The 23,179-nt window shown below is 39.6% G+C and overlaps 1 protein-coding gene across 1 annotated transcript in view; it reads right to left on the bottom strand.

Annotated features, from left to right (window-relative positions):
• FRRS1L (ferric chelate reductase 1 like) overlaps positions 1-23,179 on the bottom strand; it is a 146,967-nt gene that overhangs the window by 1,986 nt on the left and 121,802 nt on the right. Inside the window, exon 4 of the mRNA XM_086965374.1 lies at positions 17,540-17,786. Within this exon, the coding sequence (XP_086821500.1) occupies positions 17,540-17,786 (247 nt within the window). The remainder of the gene's footprint in view (positions 1-17,539; positions 17,787-23,179) is intronic.

Genomic DNA, 23,179 nt, shown 5'->3' with positions numbered 1-23,179 from the left:
GTATGGAATTAGCATGTCCATCAACTCAGTCGAGATAAAGGTATTAGGGTGCTTTTGAGAAATTGACATAAACTATCAAATTGGTACAGAATTACAAAAACAAAACAAACAGCATATTCAAGGTTATTATTTGGACAGCACAGTAATACACACAAGTTATCCAGCAGTAATGATGAAAGGTGTAAAACTGTTTATTTGGAATTGACAATTAAATGATCAAAACTCATAGTAAATAAATTCCCAACAAAATACATTTCAAACTTGTAGGCTGTGAAGATATCACTAAGAACTATTCTGTAATGCTTTAATATTCATAACATTACTAGGCATAACACTCACATAATAGAACTTAGTTAACTATAAATTATGTATACAAAACATGTGCATTGACAATGTACTATTGAAAAGGCTACTGTCTCAAAAGTCTATAAAAGGGGAGGAGCTCTGAATTCTCCAGAGCAAAGATGTGCTAGTATGATGAAGAAAGGCAAATCGTCTAAAAAACTTAGAGCTCCCTGGAAGAATGGCAGGAGATTGTGCTTTCTTGGCTCCAAGTTCGTGAAGTGTTCACACTTGCAGGGTACAGCGGGGTACAATGTGAATATAGGCTCTGCCCTCAGCAGGGTACCGTGCACAACATTCACACTCTCCCTTTCTGCAGTCTGTGCTGTCCAAAAGGGAGAAGATTCTTAAGGAATCATAATTGGAAGGGTAGTGGGCATTTTCTACTGCGTCCTGTGACACAGACTGACATGTGTAGCCAGCCCAGGTATTCGCCAACAGCATCTTTATTCCGTAGTGTGTAGGTCACAACTTAACATTTTAATCCTGCCTTTAACTCATCTCTCCAACACTTACGTCACAGGCCTACGGTGTACAGTGTGAACCAAAAAGTTCCAGCATTCCTTTATTTACAAGAAACTAAATCTCCTGCTTTGGTAAATAAAAAGTAGCAATTTTTTCAAAATAGACAAATAAGCAAATACATAAATACACAAATAATGACATAAATAAATAAACAGATAATAATGGATATAAAGGCAATTATAACTCTTCAGTTAAGCACTGTTGTGACTGAATCACACTTCCTGTTTAGACCCGGGCGGAGCCGTAGAGTTCCGCAATGCGGAACTCGACAAAGTGACCAAAAAACCTCTGCCGCGCTCAGTGGAGTTCCGCAAGTGGCAGAGTGAGGTATCTTGCGCTACCCGCACAGATTTTTAGCACCAGGAGTTTGTCACATGCTGTAAAATGAATGAAAAAACTGCACCACATACAGTGCAGGAGGGCATCGCTTTTTTTTGCTGCTTGATTAGATGTTCTACTGGAGCAGCCGCTTCCTCAACGCGGGTTTAGAGTGCTGGTTCCACAATTGATGAGCAATGATGTCTTTTATCTTTAACATGTCACTATCTTGGCTCGCGCAGTGACTATTTGTCCTAAAGACATGGCAGCTTTAGTGCTTGATTTCACAATAAAATTGATGTCGGACTCCCCTGTCTTAGATGGGGTACCAGGGCACGGCACTGGCACTCTTGAAAAATAATCAGCATGATTCTGATCTTTTGTGAATGATGAAGAATTGTAAAGTTGTATTCCTGTAAACTCAAACCCCAATGTTCAATTCTAGGCTTTATTTTAACTTTGGGATTGCTAAATATCATTAACACCGCTTGATGATCAGTCACTACGGTGACGGGCTTTCTGTACAAAAACACATAGAAATATTCACAAACCCAGACCACTGCTGATTTTCTATAATCAGGTTGTGAGGAAGCAAGTTCAGTTTATGACAGCCTTTCATTGACGTATGCCGAGACATGTCTCCGGGATTTGGCTCCCTGTTGTGCTGTGGAAGGATTGCGCCTAACCCAACAACCTCTGTATCAAGGTTGGGATCAAAGTAGGCCATTCCAGTTGCACTCTCAGTAGCTTGCTAGATTTTTGGAAGCTCTTCTCACATTCTCGTGACCAATGAAAAGACACATTATTTCTCATTAATTCTCTTAATCGTTGCACTGACCATAGCAAAGTCTCATACATATCTAGAACAGTAAATGGCCATTCCAAAAAATGATCTAACATAGAATTATCTTGTGGGGTATTTGCAGTAGACAATGCTTGTAGTTTAGCTGTATCAGGTTTCATACACACATCAGAAAAGACATGGCAAAATAATTTCAAACTTTTCTTGTGGAATTTGCATTGTCAGCATTCAGAGTTAAGCCTGTGTCGTTCAGCAAACAACATACTTGCATGAGAGCTTTGTCATGCTCTTTCTGTGCAGCTCTGAAAGCCAATATGTCATTACTATAGTTAAATGCATTTAGCACGAGATTTATGATTCGTCAAATGATGTCTTGGAAAAGTTCTGCAGTAGAGGATATGCCAAAACTCAATCGCTTGTAGTGGAACAAACAAATATGTGTAGAAAAGGTTGTAATGTACATGTAGTGTGCAGACTGGGATGTCTCTCTTACTCAATTGCCTTGTTGGCTTGATGCTTGTCATCACATATGTGTACAGCTCCTTCACTGTCTCTTTTAGGTACTATTACAATGGAAGAAACCATGGTGTCGGACCAGTGGAGCTTTCAATTATGTCATGTTTAAGCAATAAATAAGTTCCTTTTCGACAGCCTCTTTCAAGTGAAACACACTTTGTCTGTGTCTTTGAGCAACAGGATGAACACACTCATTTATGTTCATTGTTTTGAGTTTTCCTAACCCATGAAAAAATGAAGGAAATTGACTCACAATTTCATGGTAAACATTCATATTGCAGTTCACTAATATCAGCCCCATATCAGCAGCAGTGTTGAAACATAGCAAACAGGCCTGTGAAGCTGTTCCCTGAAGCACATGAATAGGCACTTGTACCACAGTTGTCTTATGTTTAGTCTTCTCTACAAACAAACCCTGACTTTTTAAGGGCATTGAGGCAGCCCATGTAAATACTTTAGTCTTTGACTTTGTATGTTGTAACATAGATAATTCTTGATACTTCTCCTCAGGCAGGATATTGATCGACGCACGGCTGTCAATTATGAATGGTGTTGAACACCTGTTTCTCTTTAGAGTGATCTTCGTACAATGTTTGAATGTTTTTGGTGCCTTTTCATGTCCATTTTTCTGCACACTGAGTTATTCCTCGCATTCGACTAGTCCCACATGTGCATGTCTTTCTGAGGTAAACATTGACATTGCACCACTGGCATTGTCACTTTCACTGCAAACTGATACTGAGGAACTCTTTGTCTATAATTTAGATGACAATCGACTTCGTTTGGGGTTGATTTGCCTCAGTTGGTGTGACCGATTGGTCTTGTGGGAGTGTGCTGAACGTCACTGAGGTAGCGTTCGGACGGTCTTTTTTTCTTCAAGCTGTGACATGCTATGCTTTTCTCTTTGCCTAGCAAGTCGTTATGAAATGGTTCGATTTACTACAGCCAATGGAGATCTGTCCAATGGCAGGACATTTATCTTCATGTGGAAATGACAGTCCACATTTGTTATACGTTTTCTGTGTAGACATCGCATTGCGTCCCTCAGCCTTGTACTTTGGCTTACTCTTCATGCTCATAAATGACGCACTTTGGGCGCCTCCAGCCTTCATGTCAGTCTCTTGATGATCATCATGATCTTTAGCGTGAGCAGCCGTGAGTACTTGTGCTACGCTCAGAGTTTGCTTCAGCATTCATTGTCGACAGAAATTTGACAAACGTGTATCAATTACTCTGAGGCGGTCAGTTTCCTCATCATTAAACTCATTGAACTTGCAGTGCCTCACCAGAATATCCAGTCTCTCAACAAACTCCTCAATGGTTTCACCTGGTCTCATGTGTTGTTGACTAAATGAGACAGACGTAGGACTTTTATTGGTAGTAGGAAATTACTAATTAATAAAATAAAAACTTCTACTATGGTGTGTGGCCCTAAAGCCAAAAAACCGAAAACTTTTTATATGGACAGTACCCCAGTGAAAACCGTCAACAATTTTAGCTACCTGGGAATAACATACTCAGGCAATGGAAACTGGATGCACAAATTAACTAACGTTCCTTCAAAGATGACTAAAAGTGCACATGGGGTTTTTTGTTTTGCATCAAAGCAAGACGAACGTCGTAGAACAGATATGGTAGATATATATAAGGCTAGATGTGTCTCCATTGCCTTGTACAGTGCAGGGGTGTGGGGCTACAACTGTAGCCAGACTTTAAAACAAGAAGAAAATTATTTTTCGAAACGTCTTTTAAGTTACCTACCTCAGCATCTATTGAAATAACTCATCAAGAAGTAGGCATAGATTACTTATCCGATCTGATCGCTATGCGACCACTACTATTTTGGAGATTGATTTGGGCCAAAGACAAAAATAAATTTACTCAAACTATTATCAAGGATTGCCTCCTCCTAGATAAAAGTTCACGTATACCCTGGTTAAAATATATTATTGATTCATATAGTGAATTATTTAAGTTCCAGATCCATGCAAACCCAGGGCAGGTGATAACTTTATCTGAGCAGGCGATAAAGGGCACATTTGTGGCCCACAAAAAAGAGATCCTGCAAGAATGTAGTAGGGAAGCAAACCACATTTTTATTCTACCAAAGGATTGAACACAGAATGGGTTTTTTCAAGATTATCTGTCTACAGTTACCAAACCTTCCCATTGCTTTGTTCTGATTAGATTACTATTAGGAATAGTACATCACCTAGCCGCATTCCCTACAATGAAAATGCATCCCACTACCCGGGGTCCTTGTGATGAGTAATCAAAACAATGCACCTTGGACTTTATGCTCTTCTGCAACTTTTATCTGCATTTTAGGTGTTTTTTATTTAAACTCACGTTTTATAAAGTATAATGTGAGAACAACCCATGCTGCTATGAAATTACTTACTACTCTTGATGATCCGGGGATATGTTTGGATGTCATGTCATATATACAAAAAGCAATTGATGTAAGACATGGCATTGTGCTTGTCAACTGATTTATATGTAACTAATTGGATTGTCTTTTGTATGGCGGACACAGTTTTTTAATTGTGCTTGTGATTAAAGCTTGTTGAACTGAACTGACTAAATGTGTATCTTTCATAATCCACATTTGTTACTACATTAAATTTGATATTCAAGGCAATTTTGATTTGATCGAATGTCACTTCACCTTCTTGTGGTATCTTTTCATGGCTTCTTTCATTGATTCACCAGCCATGGTCTTCAGATACTTCATAATCTTTTTATCATCTCTTTTGTCTTTTGCATCAATGAAATCTTCAAAAGTCTCTATCCATGCCGTCCATCTATTGCCAAAATTGTGTATTTTGGCACTATCAAATGCAGGTCGCGATTTTAAGAATGCAGCAACTGTATATACATTATAAGACAGAAGTGGCCTCTCAGGGGCCTCCGAAAGAACTTGATCAGACACAGCTTCTCTAGCGCCTAGTGATGTGCTGGCTTCAAGGTTGGCCTTAATGACTTTTGGAGCATGGATCTCGCTCTGGTTCTCTATTGGAGCTCCTAACTGGACGGCAGTCTGTGAAACTGTTCTGTGCCCCTATGTGGCAGCTTTAGTGGTGGGCTACGCAGCTGTCAAACACAACCCTTTTGACACTCCTTCTGGGGCCGCTTCACAGCACATTGTAGATCGATGATTCGTTAATGGTTCAGTTAAGAAGAAAAATCTTTGTACACTAAAAGTCAATGAAATCTGATAATGTAGCTTGGTTTTCTCTTGAAATATTTCTCCACAAAATACCTGGTTAATTTCTGCTTCATAAAACATGAATTTCAATTTGATTTGTACTGAAATATTGCTGTGTGCTGATTTCGGAACCTGGTTGCATCCTTTAGCATTCTTACTCCATATAGCATATGTAATTAATTTTGTAATGGCGCAATACCTTTTAGTTGCAGCCGTTTTATTTAGTTTCTGGCCACCAACATGAAGATTTTCAATGTTGCTTGCTTTATCTTTAAGCTTTATTAACAGGCTGCCATTGCGCTGAGACTTCACTGGTGCTAGTGGGACTGTGGCACACGTGGCACGCAAAAGCAGTTTGCTGAACTATGGCAAACTCTCTGGAAGAGTGCTTTCACTGTACAGGCTTCGTATCCCCTTTCTTGTCGCCAGCTGTAGCGTTCTGCAAGCCAGGTACTCACCAATAACTATGCCACACACTGACAGTAATTTTACACTTCTTAATCCATTGGGTTTAAGTCAGTAGTCAACATTCTAAGCCTGCCTTCAACTCATCTCTCCAACGCTTATGTCACAGACCTCGGGTGTACAATGGGAACAAAAAGAGTTTCAGCATTCTTTTATGTAAAAGTCGAGGAGTTCTGGTCCAGGCCCAAGGGGTGGAGTGGCTGTTGAAGCAATGTAAAGCACTCAGAGACTTAGTTGTGTAAAAATACTAATTGATGTCTTCTAACACCTGATAATGTGAGTTGATAGCAGCAAAGCGTGTTTTATGAGCTTGTAGTGTTCAGTACTTGAACTGAGGTGGCATCGGAATCTTGACACAATGGCCCTTTTGATAGAACTTCATGAAAGTATCTAAAGAGAGTGTAAAATGATGGAATGTGTGGTGGAGTTCTCTCAGTTTCTGTGCTCTAATGTTGTATTGATGAGGTTTTAATTCAAAAGAGGATTGTTCACAATGTATGCCGTCTGCCCTCACTCTTTGAAATGTAAAATGTATAATGCAAATATCCGTTGATGGTTCCGGTTGCTATAAATGGGGTCAGGTGCATTTACTTAGTTGCTAAATATAGGCTTACTGCTGAAAAGGTCTAGTACCCGTTAAAGCGTGGCATTATAGACCTGCTGCAACCATCCCATGAGAAGAATGCTAGCCTTGAAGACAGGTACCACCAGAACTGTGTTTTTTTTCAACTTTAATTTTTCCTTCTCTTTATTTCCTTAGACATCAAAGAATTTCAACAATTTGCTAAATGCCTTCTCTCTAATAATGGGTAAACTCAGTATGAGTTCACCCGTTTAAAAAACAAATGGGTGTTATTTCACTAACTTGTTACGGATTTTTATATTGTATGTCTGATGCCCCAATGGCCCACGATTAAAAAGTGTTTTAAATAAGACATGGAACCTTGTAAGAGAGATTTATACTTTATTATCATGCTGCAACAATATTTAATCGAGAACATTAACTGCATCTCTATTGTCAAGGTGCGTATATACAAACACGTGTTCATTTACTATTTATAATTACACATCTACTAATTAGCTATGGGATGGCACCATTTATTCAAATATGCTTGAGAGAAACATATTTTGCCTAATTACTCTTATGAATGATGTAACCAAATATTAAACCCATCCATACCTTCCTTCTGTCTCAATACTTGATCTTGGGACATATGCACAATATTGACAACCCAACAACAATAACCCTTTTTCTGTCAAATAGATTTTATCTTATTTATGCCAATCCATATTCTACATCTTGGTTCAGAGAAACCCAGTGGACTCTCTAATTCAAGTGTGACTTACGCCCTCAACAAAATGTCAGTTGCTCTGTTGTTTCCAACATTTGTGGCAATTACTTGTAAGTACTATTTGTATGAACTCAAGCACAAATCCCTTTTCCTTCACACTTTCAATACTTCATTTTATTCACCTGATCAATCAGGCTTGTAGCTGTGTGTTTTTAGTACCACAATAAAAAATTATATCTATACACACATTTCTACATCACTTTGGAGATTTTCATGAGGCTGCTGCCTAGTATCGATTGCTCTTCAAGCATGCTATTCAAGCTATTCTCACTTACTGCATGTATTAAATCTTCCCTTTGGTCCCTTCATCTAGATTACACCACTCCCCAACCTCAAAAATGTAATAACAATTAAGCATTATCTTCTTGTACTTTCACAATGATTGCATGTATCATCAAATGATTAAATGCCTAGAAAAGAAATGAGTGTCAGGAAGCAGCTAATGTTATAAATGCAGCTGTGCAATTAACCATCTTCAGTCTGGCCCCTTGAACCCTTAAATAAGTCTTAGATCCAATTATGATATATTCTGAGGTTCATGGGGTCACAAGCACATATGTTAGAGTCAACTCCATATTGCTCGAGGAGGATCAAAGACATTGATTGAAATCCATTCTAGCACATAGCTTTTAAATAAACTTCTTCTTCTAGTGTGGTATCAATGGGCATGTTTAGTATTGCCATCAATGAAGATCCTGGTGTCATTTTATGCGTATCGGAATTTGAGGACTAAAACCATGCTCTCAACAAAGCAAACGGTTTCACATAACTAAATGTGAATACCTACATAGCAAAAACATATTTTGTATGAGTTGAGCTTCAGACAGTTCGAGTTCCTCTACATGAAATTAACCCCCATGTCTGCAAAGTGAAGGCCCGCCAGAAAAATATACCTGTTTAAAAACACACCCAGCACAAGGGAGGATGCCATAAAATAGGGAATCATGCAGTGACAATATTATATTTTTTAATAATAATATTGTTAATAACTGTGACTGAATGTGTATTAATAAAGAGCACACACACACACACACACCCACGCACACACACACACACATACAAACATAAGGTGTCTCTTGGCCTATCAAAGCTCTTCCCTTTACTGTACCCATGATGAGCCTGAGATGCTTTACCAAATCAAATGAGTGAACAACCAGGTTTTTTGTGATTTTCTAATTTTACCAGACTTAGATTCAATAACAGTATCTGGGGGAAGCTATTCCATGTTGAATACCCTGGGCATGGGAGAATCTGTCTGCCTATATTTTAATTGTAAATATGGGCACAGCAAACAAACTTTTAAAACTGGTATCATCACCATACATCCATATATGTACTTGAAAAGGCTGAAGTACACTGGCTAAAAAGTTTTAAATATTAGTGAACAATAAGAGCGAGAAAGAAGATTTTCAGGTGTGGTGGGACTCCAACTCAAAGTACAGGGGTTAAAAGAGAAGGTCCATGTTGGATTTTTTAGGTTCTGTCCAAAAGGAAGGATTTAATACATTGCAGGATGGTATCTGGTATTGTAATGTTGGATAGCCATTGGATAAGTGTATGGTGGCTGAGAGCATCAAAGGCAGCTGACAATCTAATAACTGTCCCAGGATCATCACAATTGACCATCATACGCAAATCATCGCTTACTAAGGTGACCACCTTAACCAATACTCAGTCGTGGTCTAAACCCAGCCTGAGAATTCTGTAACAAATTATTTGACCCAATAGAGCTTTGAAGCTGAGCTATCACTGCCTTCTCCAACAGTTTTGGGAAATATGGCATATGCAATATATTGATATTGGTTTAAAGCATATAGATAACAAAAGAAAGAATTTAAATTACTGATTTTTAAGACCTTCACAACAAACAAATTCTCCTCCTCCATAAAGACTTATTAAAGCAATACATTAAAATGTATGACACTGAGGTTAGCATGAAAGCACTCAAAAGAGGCACCCACATAGGAACATCACAACAAATTAAAAAGGCTGAAGGGAGCAGTGCTACCACACTCTACTTACATCAGACACAGTAGGAATGAAAACGTTTTTGGTGTATCAGGCAAGGTGGAATGTTGGTGTCCACTTAACTGGCAACTGGGCCATATTAATTATGCTTGTTTTTACAGCAATTGGGCAGTCCCTTGCAGGTTGCAATTTTGGTAGCTATCTTCTACTGCCTTAATGGAGCCCAGTCCTGTCCATAAGTAAAGGTCTGCAGACAAGTCCAGCCTTACGTAGGCAGTTTAGCTCAAGGACTGCACAACCTATCTCCCACAAACATTCAAATGACTTCACAATGAATGTAGGTGCTTGGAATCCAGGGCTAAAGGTTGAGCTAAGCCCCAAACCAGAGAGCCAATTAAATTACATTTGGTCCAGAAATCAATTGAAAACTGACGATGACAGGGTTTCACCTCACCAATCAAAGTCTTACATTCGACTTCCATATCCAAAGCAGACTTTCTCATTCTATAATTGAAGCCCTCTGAAGTAATCTCAAAGGCAAGAGTAGCACTCTTCAAAACTCCTAAATACGTTTCTGTGCCTCCTTTATTCTCTTCTATCAAAAAGAAGAGCAACCCATATGTCCTCATGTAACATAAAAAATACAAATAGACTAGGAGCATTAGTTCCTTCAAACTAAATAAGAAATGCAGTTAGATTCAATAGGTATAACATTAAACCACTGTTATTTCATTAGTAATGGTAATGAATTAATCATGGAAATTGGGAAAGCCCACACACAACGGATTTACTGTTGTGCCCACTTCTGCCAAAGATGGGGGTACATTTTATTTGCTTGGAGAAAAAAATGACACTACGTATTTACACTGTCTACAAGGTAAAAAAAAAGTGACTGATGTCCCCTAGTGTAGTCACCATAACCAACAGTGAAGTAATTTACAGTGACAAATGGAGAGGAACAATTGGTAATTGGAATGGTAAGGGAGGTTCAATGGGAGAATTGATTCTAATTCATAATTATTTCCAATATTCTGGGACTCTCCCTTCCTTTGTAGTCGATGACATTTCGAGCCTTTTGTGATATGGAGTCCCTTCAGGACTGGAGTGCTGGGGACCTGGGCTTTGTGTTGGCCATAGGTATTGTGAAGTCAATCGTCTGGTTGCAGCCTAATGGCTTTTGTCTCTAATAGTGTAAAATAACACCTTCTGGGACTTTTTTTAGTGGATCAGCGACAAGGATTTGTCGATATTTGGTGGAGGACTGCCAGCAATGATGGGGGAGCCAGGAGTAGAGGTAGTGGAATACACAGTACCACTAAGCGCAGATGCTCAAAGGCATACTCCGAGTAGATAATACAGCAATACCCGTCGCCCTTCTATTCTGTTCCGGAGTTAGACGGACCTTGTTAAAGAGAAGAGAGAGCTGCATCCCCAGCTGGACAGTGGGAGGATTTCCCCACTAATTCCTTTGCGCATCTTATCTGCGCTCAGTGGTACTGAGTATTCCACTACCCCTACTCCTAGCTCCCCCATCCTGGCTGGCAGTCCTCCACTAAATATTGACAAATCCTTGTTGCTGATCCACTGGCAGAGTCCCGGAAGGTGTTATTATACACTATTACCAACAAAAGCCATTAGGCTGCAACCAGAAAATTGACTTCACCATATCTACGGCCTAACACAGAGCCCATGTCCCCAGCACTCCCGTCCTGAAGAGACCCCATATCACAAGAGGGTTGAAACGTTGTCAACTACAAAGGAAGGGAGAGTCCCAGAATATTGGAAATAATTATGCATTAGAATCAATTCTCCCATAGGAACTCCCTTACCATTCTATTAACCAATTGTTCCTCTCCTCTAATCTCTGCCATAGCAAATGTTACAAGTGGCCAGACTCTGATCCTTCAAGTGTTCAAGCTTGCTGTCTTGAATTAGTTCTCCTCATAGAGAGAAATGGTAGACGTCACTATATTGGAATGGTGCATAGTACAGCATTTATATACATCAATGGAGAAATTATGTTTGTCCTATGCCTCCATATCTGTGCCTGTCTAGAGGTAAGAGCTATAAGTGCTATGATCTGCAATGCCAAAATACTTGCCTCATAGAGCTTACCACGCTCTATGAGGCAGGGCCCTAATTCTAACATGTCTGACTTCTTGCACCCGCATTAAAGTCAGGCTACCATTTGGCAACACTAAATATTTCGTCTGTTCTCCTTTTTTTCCCTAATTCTTTTGATCTCAAGAAACTGACTATGGTAAGATTGGGAGTTATAATGGGAGTTCATATAAGCTTTCCTGTGGAGCATGAGGTGAGAGATATAATAGCACAACTGATTTTAACTAATAGGTCAAAGTGAGTTGATGTCTGAAAGACTCTATATTGAAGGTCAATTAAATGGGTGTTTTTTAAACCTGGTTAGAATAATCTTATGCTCATGTTTAACTCGTTTTAGGTTATTGTGAGTAGACATGGAAGAGTATAAGTGAATTATATATTTACATCCTTTTAGGTTGCAGGAATATTTAAGTCACCATTTGTTATATGAATTTAGCACAGAAGAACTTTCAATGAAAATGGTGGAGCTTTACTGCGGATATTAAGTTAAATGAGAAACCTAAACAATGCAAAATTATGGTTGATTATTATGAAAAGCGATTCACTGATATAATAATTATGATTTTGCAAACACATTTAGTGAAGTGACTTTGGAGAAACATTGACAGCCAAACCAAACTCTATATCCTAATGAAAGTTACAAATAAATAATACATGGTCCATGATTTGTGAAATACTGGTTGTATCAAGAGGAGAGCTGGACATATATTGGGAAAACTGATCGTCAAATAAGTGACAACATCAGTTTGAGACTTTTTCCTTCATTAACTGCAAACATTAGAGTGTGACTGGTAGTGTGCAAGGATAGGTGGTTTTATTTATTTTTATTGTGTTATGTGGTGAAATTGTAGAATGAAAAACATTGTTTGATATTGTGAAATTTGGGGAAATTAATTATTGTAAATTGAATAGTTTTGTAAAACAAATAATAAATATTAAAAAAATAAAAATAAAAGAAGCCAATAGATAATGAGTGCATATCTATTCAATTCTGCTACTAAGCAAATTATATTAGGCTGGCATCAATTATATTTAAAAACGAAAAGTACCTCACTTGATAGATATAATCTTTATTCTTTCCCAACGCTACTTCATAATGTTGTACAGTGGTCTGGGGCAATATTACAGAATACGGGCCCTCTCTTTGTTTGCGCCCGGTGCACCTTTCAAAAAGTGCATCCTGCGCAAACAAGGAGAGTGTACCATATTAGATTTATTGTTCTGTGCCTAGGGCAGAGGCAAAGTTGTGCTGCCTTGGGGGCAGCACATTCAGGTGAAATATAGATCAGCTTTAAAGCAGCCACTCTTGAGTTTCACTGTGCAGGCAGCAACCCGACTACACTTTTAAAGGGGATTAGGGACCCTCTCTATAATACAGGCCTGATGTTCTCCAGCTAGGTTTGCATTTTATAAATATTAATGCATTCACATATACAAACATACATAAAGTGATTATTCCCACCCACGGGATAGTGCTGGCCCTGACATAATAATAATAATATTGATTTGTTGCATATCAAAAGCCATTATGACATAATGTGACCACTCCAAGAATAATGCTGTCCTTGGCAAAACTATGGTAATATTTGGGATTTTACTAACTTCCTTGCAATGATGGGGCTCATACTTCACAAAATTGCTGGCCCTTGAGGAATATTGGTAATTTTTAGTATATTATAGCGAATGATGGTTGGATGCCCACCCCTGATATAGTTGGGACTGGCACAATAATGATAATGCTTGGCCTGTTGTGGGCATTCATGGCATGGTAAAACCTACCCGAAATTACTGTTGGCCTTGGAATCATGATGATAATTCTTAGCATATTGTAGTCATCTGTGACATAATGCTCACCAAACGTAGTGCTGATTCAGGGATAAACGTGATAAAACTTAGCCTGTTGTGGGCATCTATAACCTGATAATGCCACCCCTGGTATAATGTCTGTCGTGGCATGCTGGTGGTAATTGATGGTGGAATGTGGCAATCCAGAGCATGATGATGATACCCACCACTAGTATAATGCTGACCTCGTATACTGGCACTGTCATATTCCATGACCTTCAGATTATACCCATGACTACCTCCCTGCTCAACAGATCTTTTTCTGCCAATAAACAATGAGCAGTTGCTTCCCCCTCCTTGCTCGACAACAGATCTGTGACTGCAGACAGACTCTGCGGCTACTGCGTTTCCCTCCCTCATATAAACTTGATTCTAAACCACTGCTTAAATAGTGCAATGCCATCCATCTCTTCTTCAGTGAAAAAATACAGAAAATCTAATGCCACATCGACAATACCAAACCTGCTTCATCTCTTACGTCTATCTCTTCTAGGAGAATCCTGCAACAGTCAGCCTTCAAAACCTTGTCTCTCTGTATCTCACCTCCGGCAAATCCACTTCTTATGAAGATGATGCCTGACCCTCGTCCTTCATCAAGGTTCTCTGGGAATTCTCTCTCACCCCCTACTCACCATTGTTAATGTCTCCCTCACTCAAGGAGTCTTCTCAGAAACTCTCAAGACACGCCAGAACCTTCCACTCCTAAAGAGGCCTACACTAGATCCTGATGACGTTTCCAACTACTAGCCCATCACTCACCTATCATTCATTGGCACCATCATTCAAGAAGCAGTCAATGTTCAACTACAAGGTCACATTAATGCTAACCATCTCCTGATTTACTACATAATTACCAGTTTGGTTTCAGATCATGCTACTGCATGGAGATTGCTATCTTAAACATTGTAGATGATGCCCCCCCAAGACCACAGATGAAGATGATTATTGCCTCCTGATATCGCTGGACCTCTCAGCTGCCTTTCACAGATAGGACCATCCCAAGCTCATACACTTCCTGAAGTCTTATCGGGGATTCACCATCAATGTCCTTCACTGGCTCCCCTCCTACCTTTCCAATCACCATCAGTTTGTTCACATGGGCACCTTCAAGACTTTAAACATCCCTACCTGCTGTGGAGTCCCCCAGAGTTACTTACTGTCTGCTGTCATCTTCAACCTCTACATGAAGCTGCTTGGGTCTCTACTTATAGATTAGAGCATCATGATTCACCAAAATGCTGATGGTACACAACTGAATTCCTGTTACTTGTCTAGAACAACAAACTTGAAATTGTACAAACCTCGCTTCGATTCCCAACATTCTCCGAATGCAAGTAACCTGATTTCACCCTGACACCACTTTCACCCTCAAGGAACATATTGGCAAATAAACAAAGATGGCCTACTACCTGCTCTCTCTTCTAAAGAAAGTGAAACAGTTTATTCCAGAAAGTTACTTCAGAACTGCTGTCTACGCCCTTGTACTCTTGTATTTGGATAGTGGTTACGCCCATCTCAAGGGCCTCTCAGACTCCACAATAGCCCCCAATAGTGAATCTCACACGCTGCAGCACATCTCATCCAGTGCCTGAAGACATATGATCACATAATCGCCATACCGATGTCACTTCATTGGCTTCCCTTGCTTGCCTGCACCATCTTCCAAACCAGATGTAGTATTTACAAAGCCATCATCTCCAGCACCCTGCTTGTATAGCGTCTCTGGTGGTTCTTGGCAAACCTGGACTATTGGGCTACAGACTAAGAAATGTAAAAACAAAAAAAAAACAACTTCAACACACCAGATATTTCTCCTATCATGCACTGACTTTATGTTTGTCTTTGACCCTGTAGAGTGCTTCACTGCCTTTTGGCGAGGTTGGCTCTAGAAAAATACCACATGTATACATACTTCTGGGTAGCTCCAATTTCTCATCCTTTGGTGTTTTTGGACTGTATTTCAATGTAAGATTGCCCCTAGCTCTGAACCATCTGGCCACCTTCAGATACTGCGTCTGGTTCTTTGGCTACCCTAGCATCAAGGGGCTGGTACATATAGGTGCCTTTGGGGAAATCTCCCCTAAAATGCAGGTCTCACATAGTTCAGTGCATTTTCAGAAACAAAAAAGGAATGTCAACCTTCTTCCAGTCAGCTCAAGACAATAGGAACACTGCCATGCATTTCTTATGTTTCCTTTCTCAATCCATTACAATGGCAGCCATCTCTTTGCACTTGTAATTTTGCATTGCTCTACCCTTAGCTGTGGGTATAAACTCATACTCAGTTCAACCTACATAGCCTTCACAAACCAATATTACCTGGTTTTGCTGGCCCTGGTCCTAATCCACCTCTTGTATGCATATTTGTCTCTGTGGCACACCCCTGAAGGTATTTGAGAGTTACTGGGGTGCCCTAAAGGGTATCCCTATTTTGGAGGACACTCTAAGTGTTATTTCTGCCAGCCTTCATCAGTATTCCATTTCTTTGCCTGCAACTCTGCTTGACATTCCTATCTCACCTAGAATGCCACATCTCTGTTCCCATTTCAGGGTTCTCTGAAGACCTGAAGTTCTAGTTTGTAAGTCCACTTATAACCTAGACGGGCTATGTACTGTATACCCAGGGGTGTTGTGCTGCTCCATGATGCCCATACAATGCCCCCGGCTGTTTCATGCGTAAGGCAGGTCTGAAAGGTTAATATTCTTGGCATACTGGGGGGATACATGTCTTGATTATGCTCTTCCCCGGGATAATGAATGCTGGCTTTGGCATAATGGTGATTGCTCTTGGCATACTGCTGGCATGCATGGCATGTCTAACATTGGCATAATGCTACCGCCGTTAGATTCAGGCTTTTTTTTAATAGAAAAACTTTCATGAAAAATGTACGATTTTCCATAATTTTCTCAAACTGTTCTTGTTAGGAGGACGTGCATAACCAACTCCTCTAGGGATTGTGAATATATTTGATGCACACTGAAAGTAGTAGACTTTTTCTTATATATATGCCACTTTGAGACTATGGTTTCTTAGCAAAGTTAAGTGACAATCGTATAGTAAATCACACTATTTGACCTTTGGGCCCCTCCTAGTGGCAGCAAGGGTCTCTCATTTCGCACGCTTCTAATGGAGCAGTTAACTATACCCCATCCTTTTCGAAGCTTAGGAGTTGCCAATTTTGATGATATGATTGATTACAGAAACAAAATTCAAAAAAAGTTGGATTTGAGGATTACATCCCAACGTTAAAGCCCCAGCTGTTATTACTTGGAAACAAAACATTGCCATTGCTTCCACAAGACGCGCAGAGGTCATAAGTGGAAAGATGGCTCCTGTTTTTCCTCACCCAGGTCATAATAACAGGGATTGTTAAATAGGATTTAAAACTATGGAAACCTGCCCTGAGCCTCTAGGGGTGGCCTGGAGGTGGTGGTGGCTTACCGGGATTATTCGGTTTTACCTACATATGTGTAATTACTCAGGGGGCCACCCAGCTTTCTATTTTGCTTTCTAATTTATTTTAATGAATGACAGAACAAAAAAAGGGCCCTCAGGCATCCTTAAAATGGTGAAGAAGTATGTATGTGGTCCAGGGGGTCTTAAAAAACGATGTCAAAATTCACAATAAGCAGTTTTAAGGTATTTGGAGCCTTTCTTTCCACACTCCTGCTATGGCATCCTTTGATTATAAGAGCTATTTAGGAGCTTTATCTGGACTTTTGAAACAACAGATCGATAGGCTCTAAAAGATGGCCCAGCTATATCAATGGTATTGTGCGGTCCTTCGAGATCACCGTTAACAGGACCAATTACATTTTTTTTTTCTTTGATACTCTGTATTTATATGGGGACAGAGGTCAGCCTCACCTTATCCTCTGCATTCTAATAATGCTTATAATGCACTCAGCAAGTCATTGTTAAATTCAGATGGTCTGCTCTTCATTTTTTTTAAATGTATAAAGACCATGATAGTTGGAAACCCTAAACTGAATGTAGGAATAAAGAAGGGTAAAGGAAAAATATGGTAGCATATTCATTAACGACTGCGGAGAAACTATTCAAATAAATTAACATACCTTGAATAGCTGGGCCCCAAGCAAACAAATAGTACCAGCTCAAGTGGAGATCTACAATCGTTTCATCTCTGGGGACGTAAACAGGGCGTTTGAAGCGACAAGTCACGCGATTGTGTTCAAAGACTCCTTCTTCGTCCCTGGCAGGATTTCGCTTGATTTCTTTAGCCCATTGCCCAACATTGTAAAAGTGCTGGATGCGAACCCTTCCATTGTCATCATGAACACAGGCCATGGCATCATCACCACCCTAAAAGGCAATGAAAATTGTGTTAAAATTGAAGATGCACCCAGGACAGCTTCATGTCACCTCTGTGTAAATATATTCAAATGCCGCTGGGTAGCATGATCCTTCCCAACTAAATTGACAAGATATTTTTCGAGACACAGGCATTCATAACTTTTTGGTAACATAAGAGTTTGTTTTCTATGTGATATAGTTTAATGGTAAGAAAGAGAAACTACTGTACAACCTCACATGCCTTCCAAAGTAAAAAATACTTCTGAAAATGGTGATCAAAATTATTGAGAATGGTGCTGGACCTCTTGGTGTTTAAGCCACACTCAATAAGAAGACATCCAGACACACTACAGTTTCAGAACAATTTTGAAAACAGTATTTGCCAAGTTTTCAGTAAAAAAGCACACTAAAAAATTTACCAATATTCAGTACAGAGGATATCAACATTTCTGGTGAATCTAGATGATTCCTCCTTTGAGACCAGGATCTCAGAGTGACCAAAGAAAGGCATAAATATTGTCAGAAGTGCAAAATAACTTACATTTGAACACCAACCAAAAATGACACACTCATTAGAAACTATTTTACTTATTCTTAACGCCATAAAGGTACAATGCATATAATAACAGTGTTATTAACCAAATGTATTAAATACGATTAAAACACTGAGTCAATAGCCCAACATCACATTAAAAGGCTTAAATAAATGAATGAATAGACATAGTCTTACTTTAAACAAATTACAATAAATAGATCTTCAAGATCCAGTACTAAGTTGGGTTTTTCCTTTGATAATTTCAAAGCCGGGCTAAAAAGAACTTCAACACATTCCAGTTGTATTGATGGGTAGCTATATTCTACCAGACATGGCGAAACGGTGTCTCACACTAGAGGATATAAAGTCTGGATCTGTGAAATGTATCTTGGGATGTTAACACCTTGGCTGCGCAGGATATTCCTCTGCTGTGCTGGGCCATAATGATAATGGGTGTGGTCATGACGAGCTTAGCTCGTCGTGAGCACACAAGCACCGTGCCTCATGACGAGCTGAGCTCGTCATGAGCACCAAAGGGGTTAAAAATAGAAGCTTTGAGCTTCTATACTGAACAACGCTATTGTCATAATTTGTCCATTGCTGTGAGGTATTTGAAATCTTAACAAAGAAATTAAAAAGAAACAGATCTTCAAGATTTAAATATGCCTCTACCAAATTTTTTCTTATAGGTAAAGCCTGCTGAATGAATGAGGAACAGAGTTACAGATCTCAATTGTGGGTAATTGTTACAGAAGTATTAAGGCAGGTCACCATTTGACTAAATGTTAACTTTCTTATTAATGGTACAAGAAACGTTGATCTTGGCTCATTGTAATATTTACAAAGGAATGGTGAGTGCAAAGTCCTTTGCTCCACATGATCATATAGCAAGTAACTTGGACCAAGTCATTTCTCACTGGTAACGTCACCAGGCGAAACATATAATCACATCTAAATCTCAAGAGAACAGATCTGTGTATGATGTTAGTAACATACTCAAGTAAGGTTGTAAACCATCTTTAATGAGAAACAAGGTATGTGTCCTAATGCTGGGTTTGTTACACTGCTTATGATATCTTTATTCATTTAACAAGATCATCAATAAAGTCTTGAGATCCTTTTTGCTAATTTGTAATTATTGAGTCTAGACCATTGCAAAGTACTTGTTTGCCCAGATTATCGCATTGGTAATTTCATTTAACCATGGAATATTCAGAGCAAAGGATAGTTCTAAGCAATCACTATCAATCTATTAAAGCTGCCCTCTTCCTGTGTCCAAATCCTATACCATAATAGAAGAAGACAGATCCCAATAAGATGATCTAGGAAGGGCCAACTCAGTTCCTTATGGCAAAAATACCTGGACCAACTCTTCAGTACTGCAAGCAGACTCCTAAAAAAGCATTTTCTAATAGCTATGAGCTTATATCATCAACTTACTCCCATACTCCTCTACCATAAGTCACTATTACTAGACATGTTGTCTGAAACATGAGTCCCATGTTTTTAGGCGTTTCTTTTCTAACGTAGCTACACATCTAAAAAGCCCTTCAACACATTTGTCAAACTAATACTTTCTAGCCTGAAATAGAAATTATGACCCCCAGAAAGGAAAAAGCACATGGGCACCCATAATCTTAAATGAGGCAGACGTACTAGTGCTGTTCCCATATTTCATTATAAAAGGCTTCCATAAATTGACTTTAGGGTCAAGGTTGGCCATAAAATCTGTGAACGTGATCAGTGAAGATTCTAGTCCATTGGGGGTACGGGACATTAGCACTGCCTTGTTGGTATACAAGAGGGCCCGCATCGGATGATGAACAATTTGGGGCATGTCCCTGCACTGCTCAACCAACACCCCTTTCAGATTGCCAATGTAGAGGGTGAAAAGGAATGGCACACACCCCTGCCTCACCTCTCTGAATATTTCGAACATATGGCAATATTACCCTTTAATTCTGTATCTGACCCTAGCCCTTGAGCACATATAGATTTCCCTAAGAAGAACAACAATAGATTTGGCTACCTCCATCTCTAACATCAAGGAGTAAAATTTACTGTGATTGGCAAAGTTGAAGGCTCTCCACATAACAGTTAAGGCCAGGTACGTATCTCCCCTCTTACCCACTGTTTATTTCCCTATGAGCAGGACAAGGTTGAGACATTGCTCAACATTCATAATACCCTTGTGAAAACAGTATTGTATGTGCAAACTGCTTTAACCTCGGTAACAAAATTCCACTATCCATAGTGAGATCACTACGACAACCTTTCTTAAATGGTAATGATACAAGAATTAGGCACAATTTTAAGTTGACCCATCCTTCAGATAGATCTTAAAACTAAAGTTAACAAAGGGTCCCAAATATATATATATCTTATAATTAAAAAGATAGATGGGAATAACATCCGGACCTGGGGCTTGCTGAAAAAGCTGTCCATAACTGCTGTCATGAATTTATGTATACTGAAGCGATAGGCGTTAGTTCATTGAGATTTAACAGATGCCCAATAGGATCCTCAGCATCCTTATTACCTTGATTAACAACATCACAGTTGAAATATATGCTATAAAAATGGCCCACCTACTCTTATGAAGATATTGCAATTTCAATCGATATTCCTTCCAAATCTTTAAAGACATACGTATTAACGACTTTCCAGGAAACCACATTATGCATGTGGTTACCTGCTTCAAGAAGTTTTTTCCATGTCTCTTCCTTTATTGCACTTCTTCTTACCTCCAGCACCCTCTTCTAATTTTGCCTCCATGTACTAACTTCTTCAGAACTCTTTATAGTCTCATTGAAAGCCTTTTTTAGATCCTTGAGGGTGTTAGTACAGTTAATGCCTAAGCAAGCGTATAAGCATTGGCTTTTCCACCCATTAAAGCAGTGAGTGCTATCGTAACATTGTTGCAAATTTTTAGAAAGACATTCTTGAGCTCATTGTATGTATGTAATGTAATGTATGTATGCAATGTATATATGCAATGTATATATGTAATGTAGTCTTGTAAAGCGCACTGCTGCCCTGAGGCGTTGTGGCGCTGTAGACCGGTGGGGAACCCGTCCTGGCAATCCCTGTGAGATGGTCCCTACTGGGTATCTCCAAGGTGAAACCAGGCATCCCCGTCGAATGTGGGGGGCCGTTGTAGAGATGAGGCAAGCTAATGCCCAGAGTTGCCGAGTGTGATCCCTGGTTAGAGTAGGCACCGAGGCGAGAATTATTGAGTCCGCTGACCCTGGTCCACGACCCTGCCGCGTCGGGAATTGAACCCTGGTCCCGGGCTGTTCTCCGCTTCCGGGTCTGCCGCCTCTAACCAGTGAGCCACATCACTCCACATTGTCACTGGTTTTCTTATTTAGACAGATCATAACGTTTGTGGAACTGCCCCTCACCAAATTAGGTAAGAACTCATTTTAACTACAACTAAGATCTAGATAGTTCAATATGGGTAACCAGAATGGTACTAAGGCCACAATCAGTTGTATGAATTCTAATGTCTATAATAAGAGGGCAGTAATCATTAAAACAATTCAAATGAGATGGGGTATAAAATTAGAAAGAAAAGGACACATGTTATGAGTATCTAAAGTAAGATCTATTGTGCTCCCTACGTCTCTGCCTATAAAAGTGTCACTAAAGGGCACTTGTGGATCAATAAATTCATTAGCAGCAAATACATTGTTCTTAGACAATAAATTATTAATTGCCTCTCCATTAAAAAAAAATATCTTTATTACATTTTTATTATTTTCTCGTTTCAAACAAATCAAGCATAGATATATATTGCACTTACATACAACATCTATATCACTGTGACATTACATATGTAGTTCCAGATATTAACACTCAGAGAGCACAGTGTAATTTACCTCTATTTCGCAGAAGGTAACGTGCATTGCCAGTTTGGTATGGGTATATGATACCCGCGTATACTGTCACCTCTCATTGAGGGGCAGGTTATGTCTATCATATGTTTCTTCTTCCTACAATGTTTGGTCAGATGTGAACATGTCTATTAGCACAATTCCGTACAACTTGTGTGCAATACAATCGTTGAATAACAGTAGACAATGAGGCACAGGTGATCGGAAGTGAACAGTATCTCTGATTGTAAGATATCTTCATTTTCTAACTCTTGAATCATAACTAAGAAACTTAAAAGAAATGCCAAAGAAAAGGAGATGCCAAGTACACAAAGAACATGTATTTAGTACATTATGTGCCTACTGATTGAAGTCATGTTGAGGGTCGCGTGTATTGTAGCAGATTTGGGTTGCTGTTCCTAGCCAGTATGGAATTGCGTGGATGCCAAGGTATCATGCGTCTAGGGTTGTGTCCATGTAGCGTCATGATGGAATGTGGGGTCATTGCCCAACCTAACAGTCACGTCCAAGGGTGCCTTGTGTACATGGCCCCTCTGTTCCTCCCAGGCATCATTTCAGGCGTCATCTTCCACTTACTGTGCGGGGAGCACTCAACGCTGTGCTAGCTTGTGTAAGAGTTTTCAGGATGTCCTCCCAAGCCTGTGTGATGGGAAACTTACACAGCCCAGCCGTTTCTTCTCAATGAAGAACGGTGCTCTACACCTGCGCCCAATTTTCTAAAGATTTTAGCCAATAGGGTGCCTCCGGGGGGTTCTTTATGTTTCCACCTCTTGGTTATCAATCGCTATGCAGTGATTAAACCTAAGTCACAGAATCTAGAGCTTACTTTGTTAGCTTTCGTACGTTTGTTAAACCCCAGGTTGCAAACCTCCCATGTGTGTGGCACTTCGGTGTTAATGCTGCTGGTGAGAGTTGCCGTTATTCTGTGCCAATAGAAGTGAAGTAGGGGGCAGGACCACAGCATGTGTAGT

Source organism: Lissotriton vulgaris, chromosome 4_1 (assembly GCF_964263255.1).
Source record: "Lissotriton vulgaris chromosome 4_1, aLisVul1.2, whole genome shotgun sequence".
NCBI lineage: Eukaryota > Metazoa > Chordata > Amphibia > Caudata > Salamandridae > Lissotriton > Lissotriton vulgaris.
This window is presented reverse-complemented; position numbering and strand designations above follow the sequence as displayed.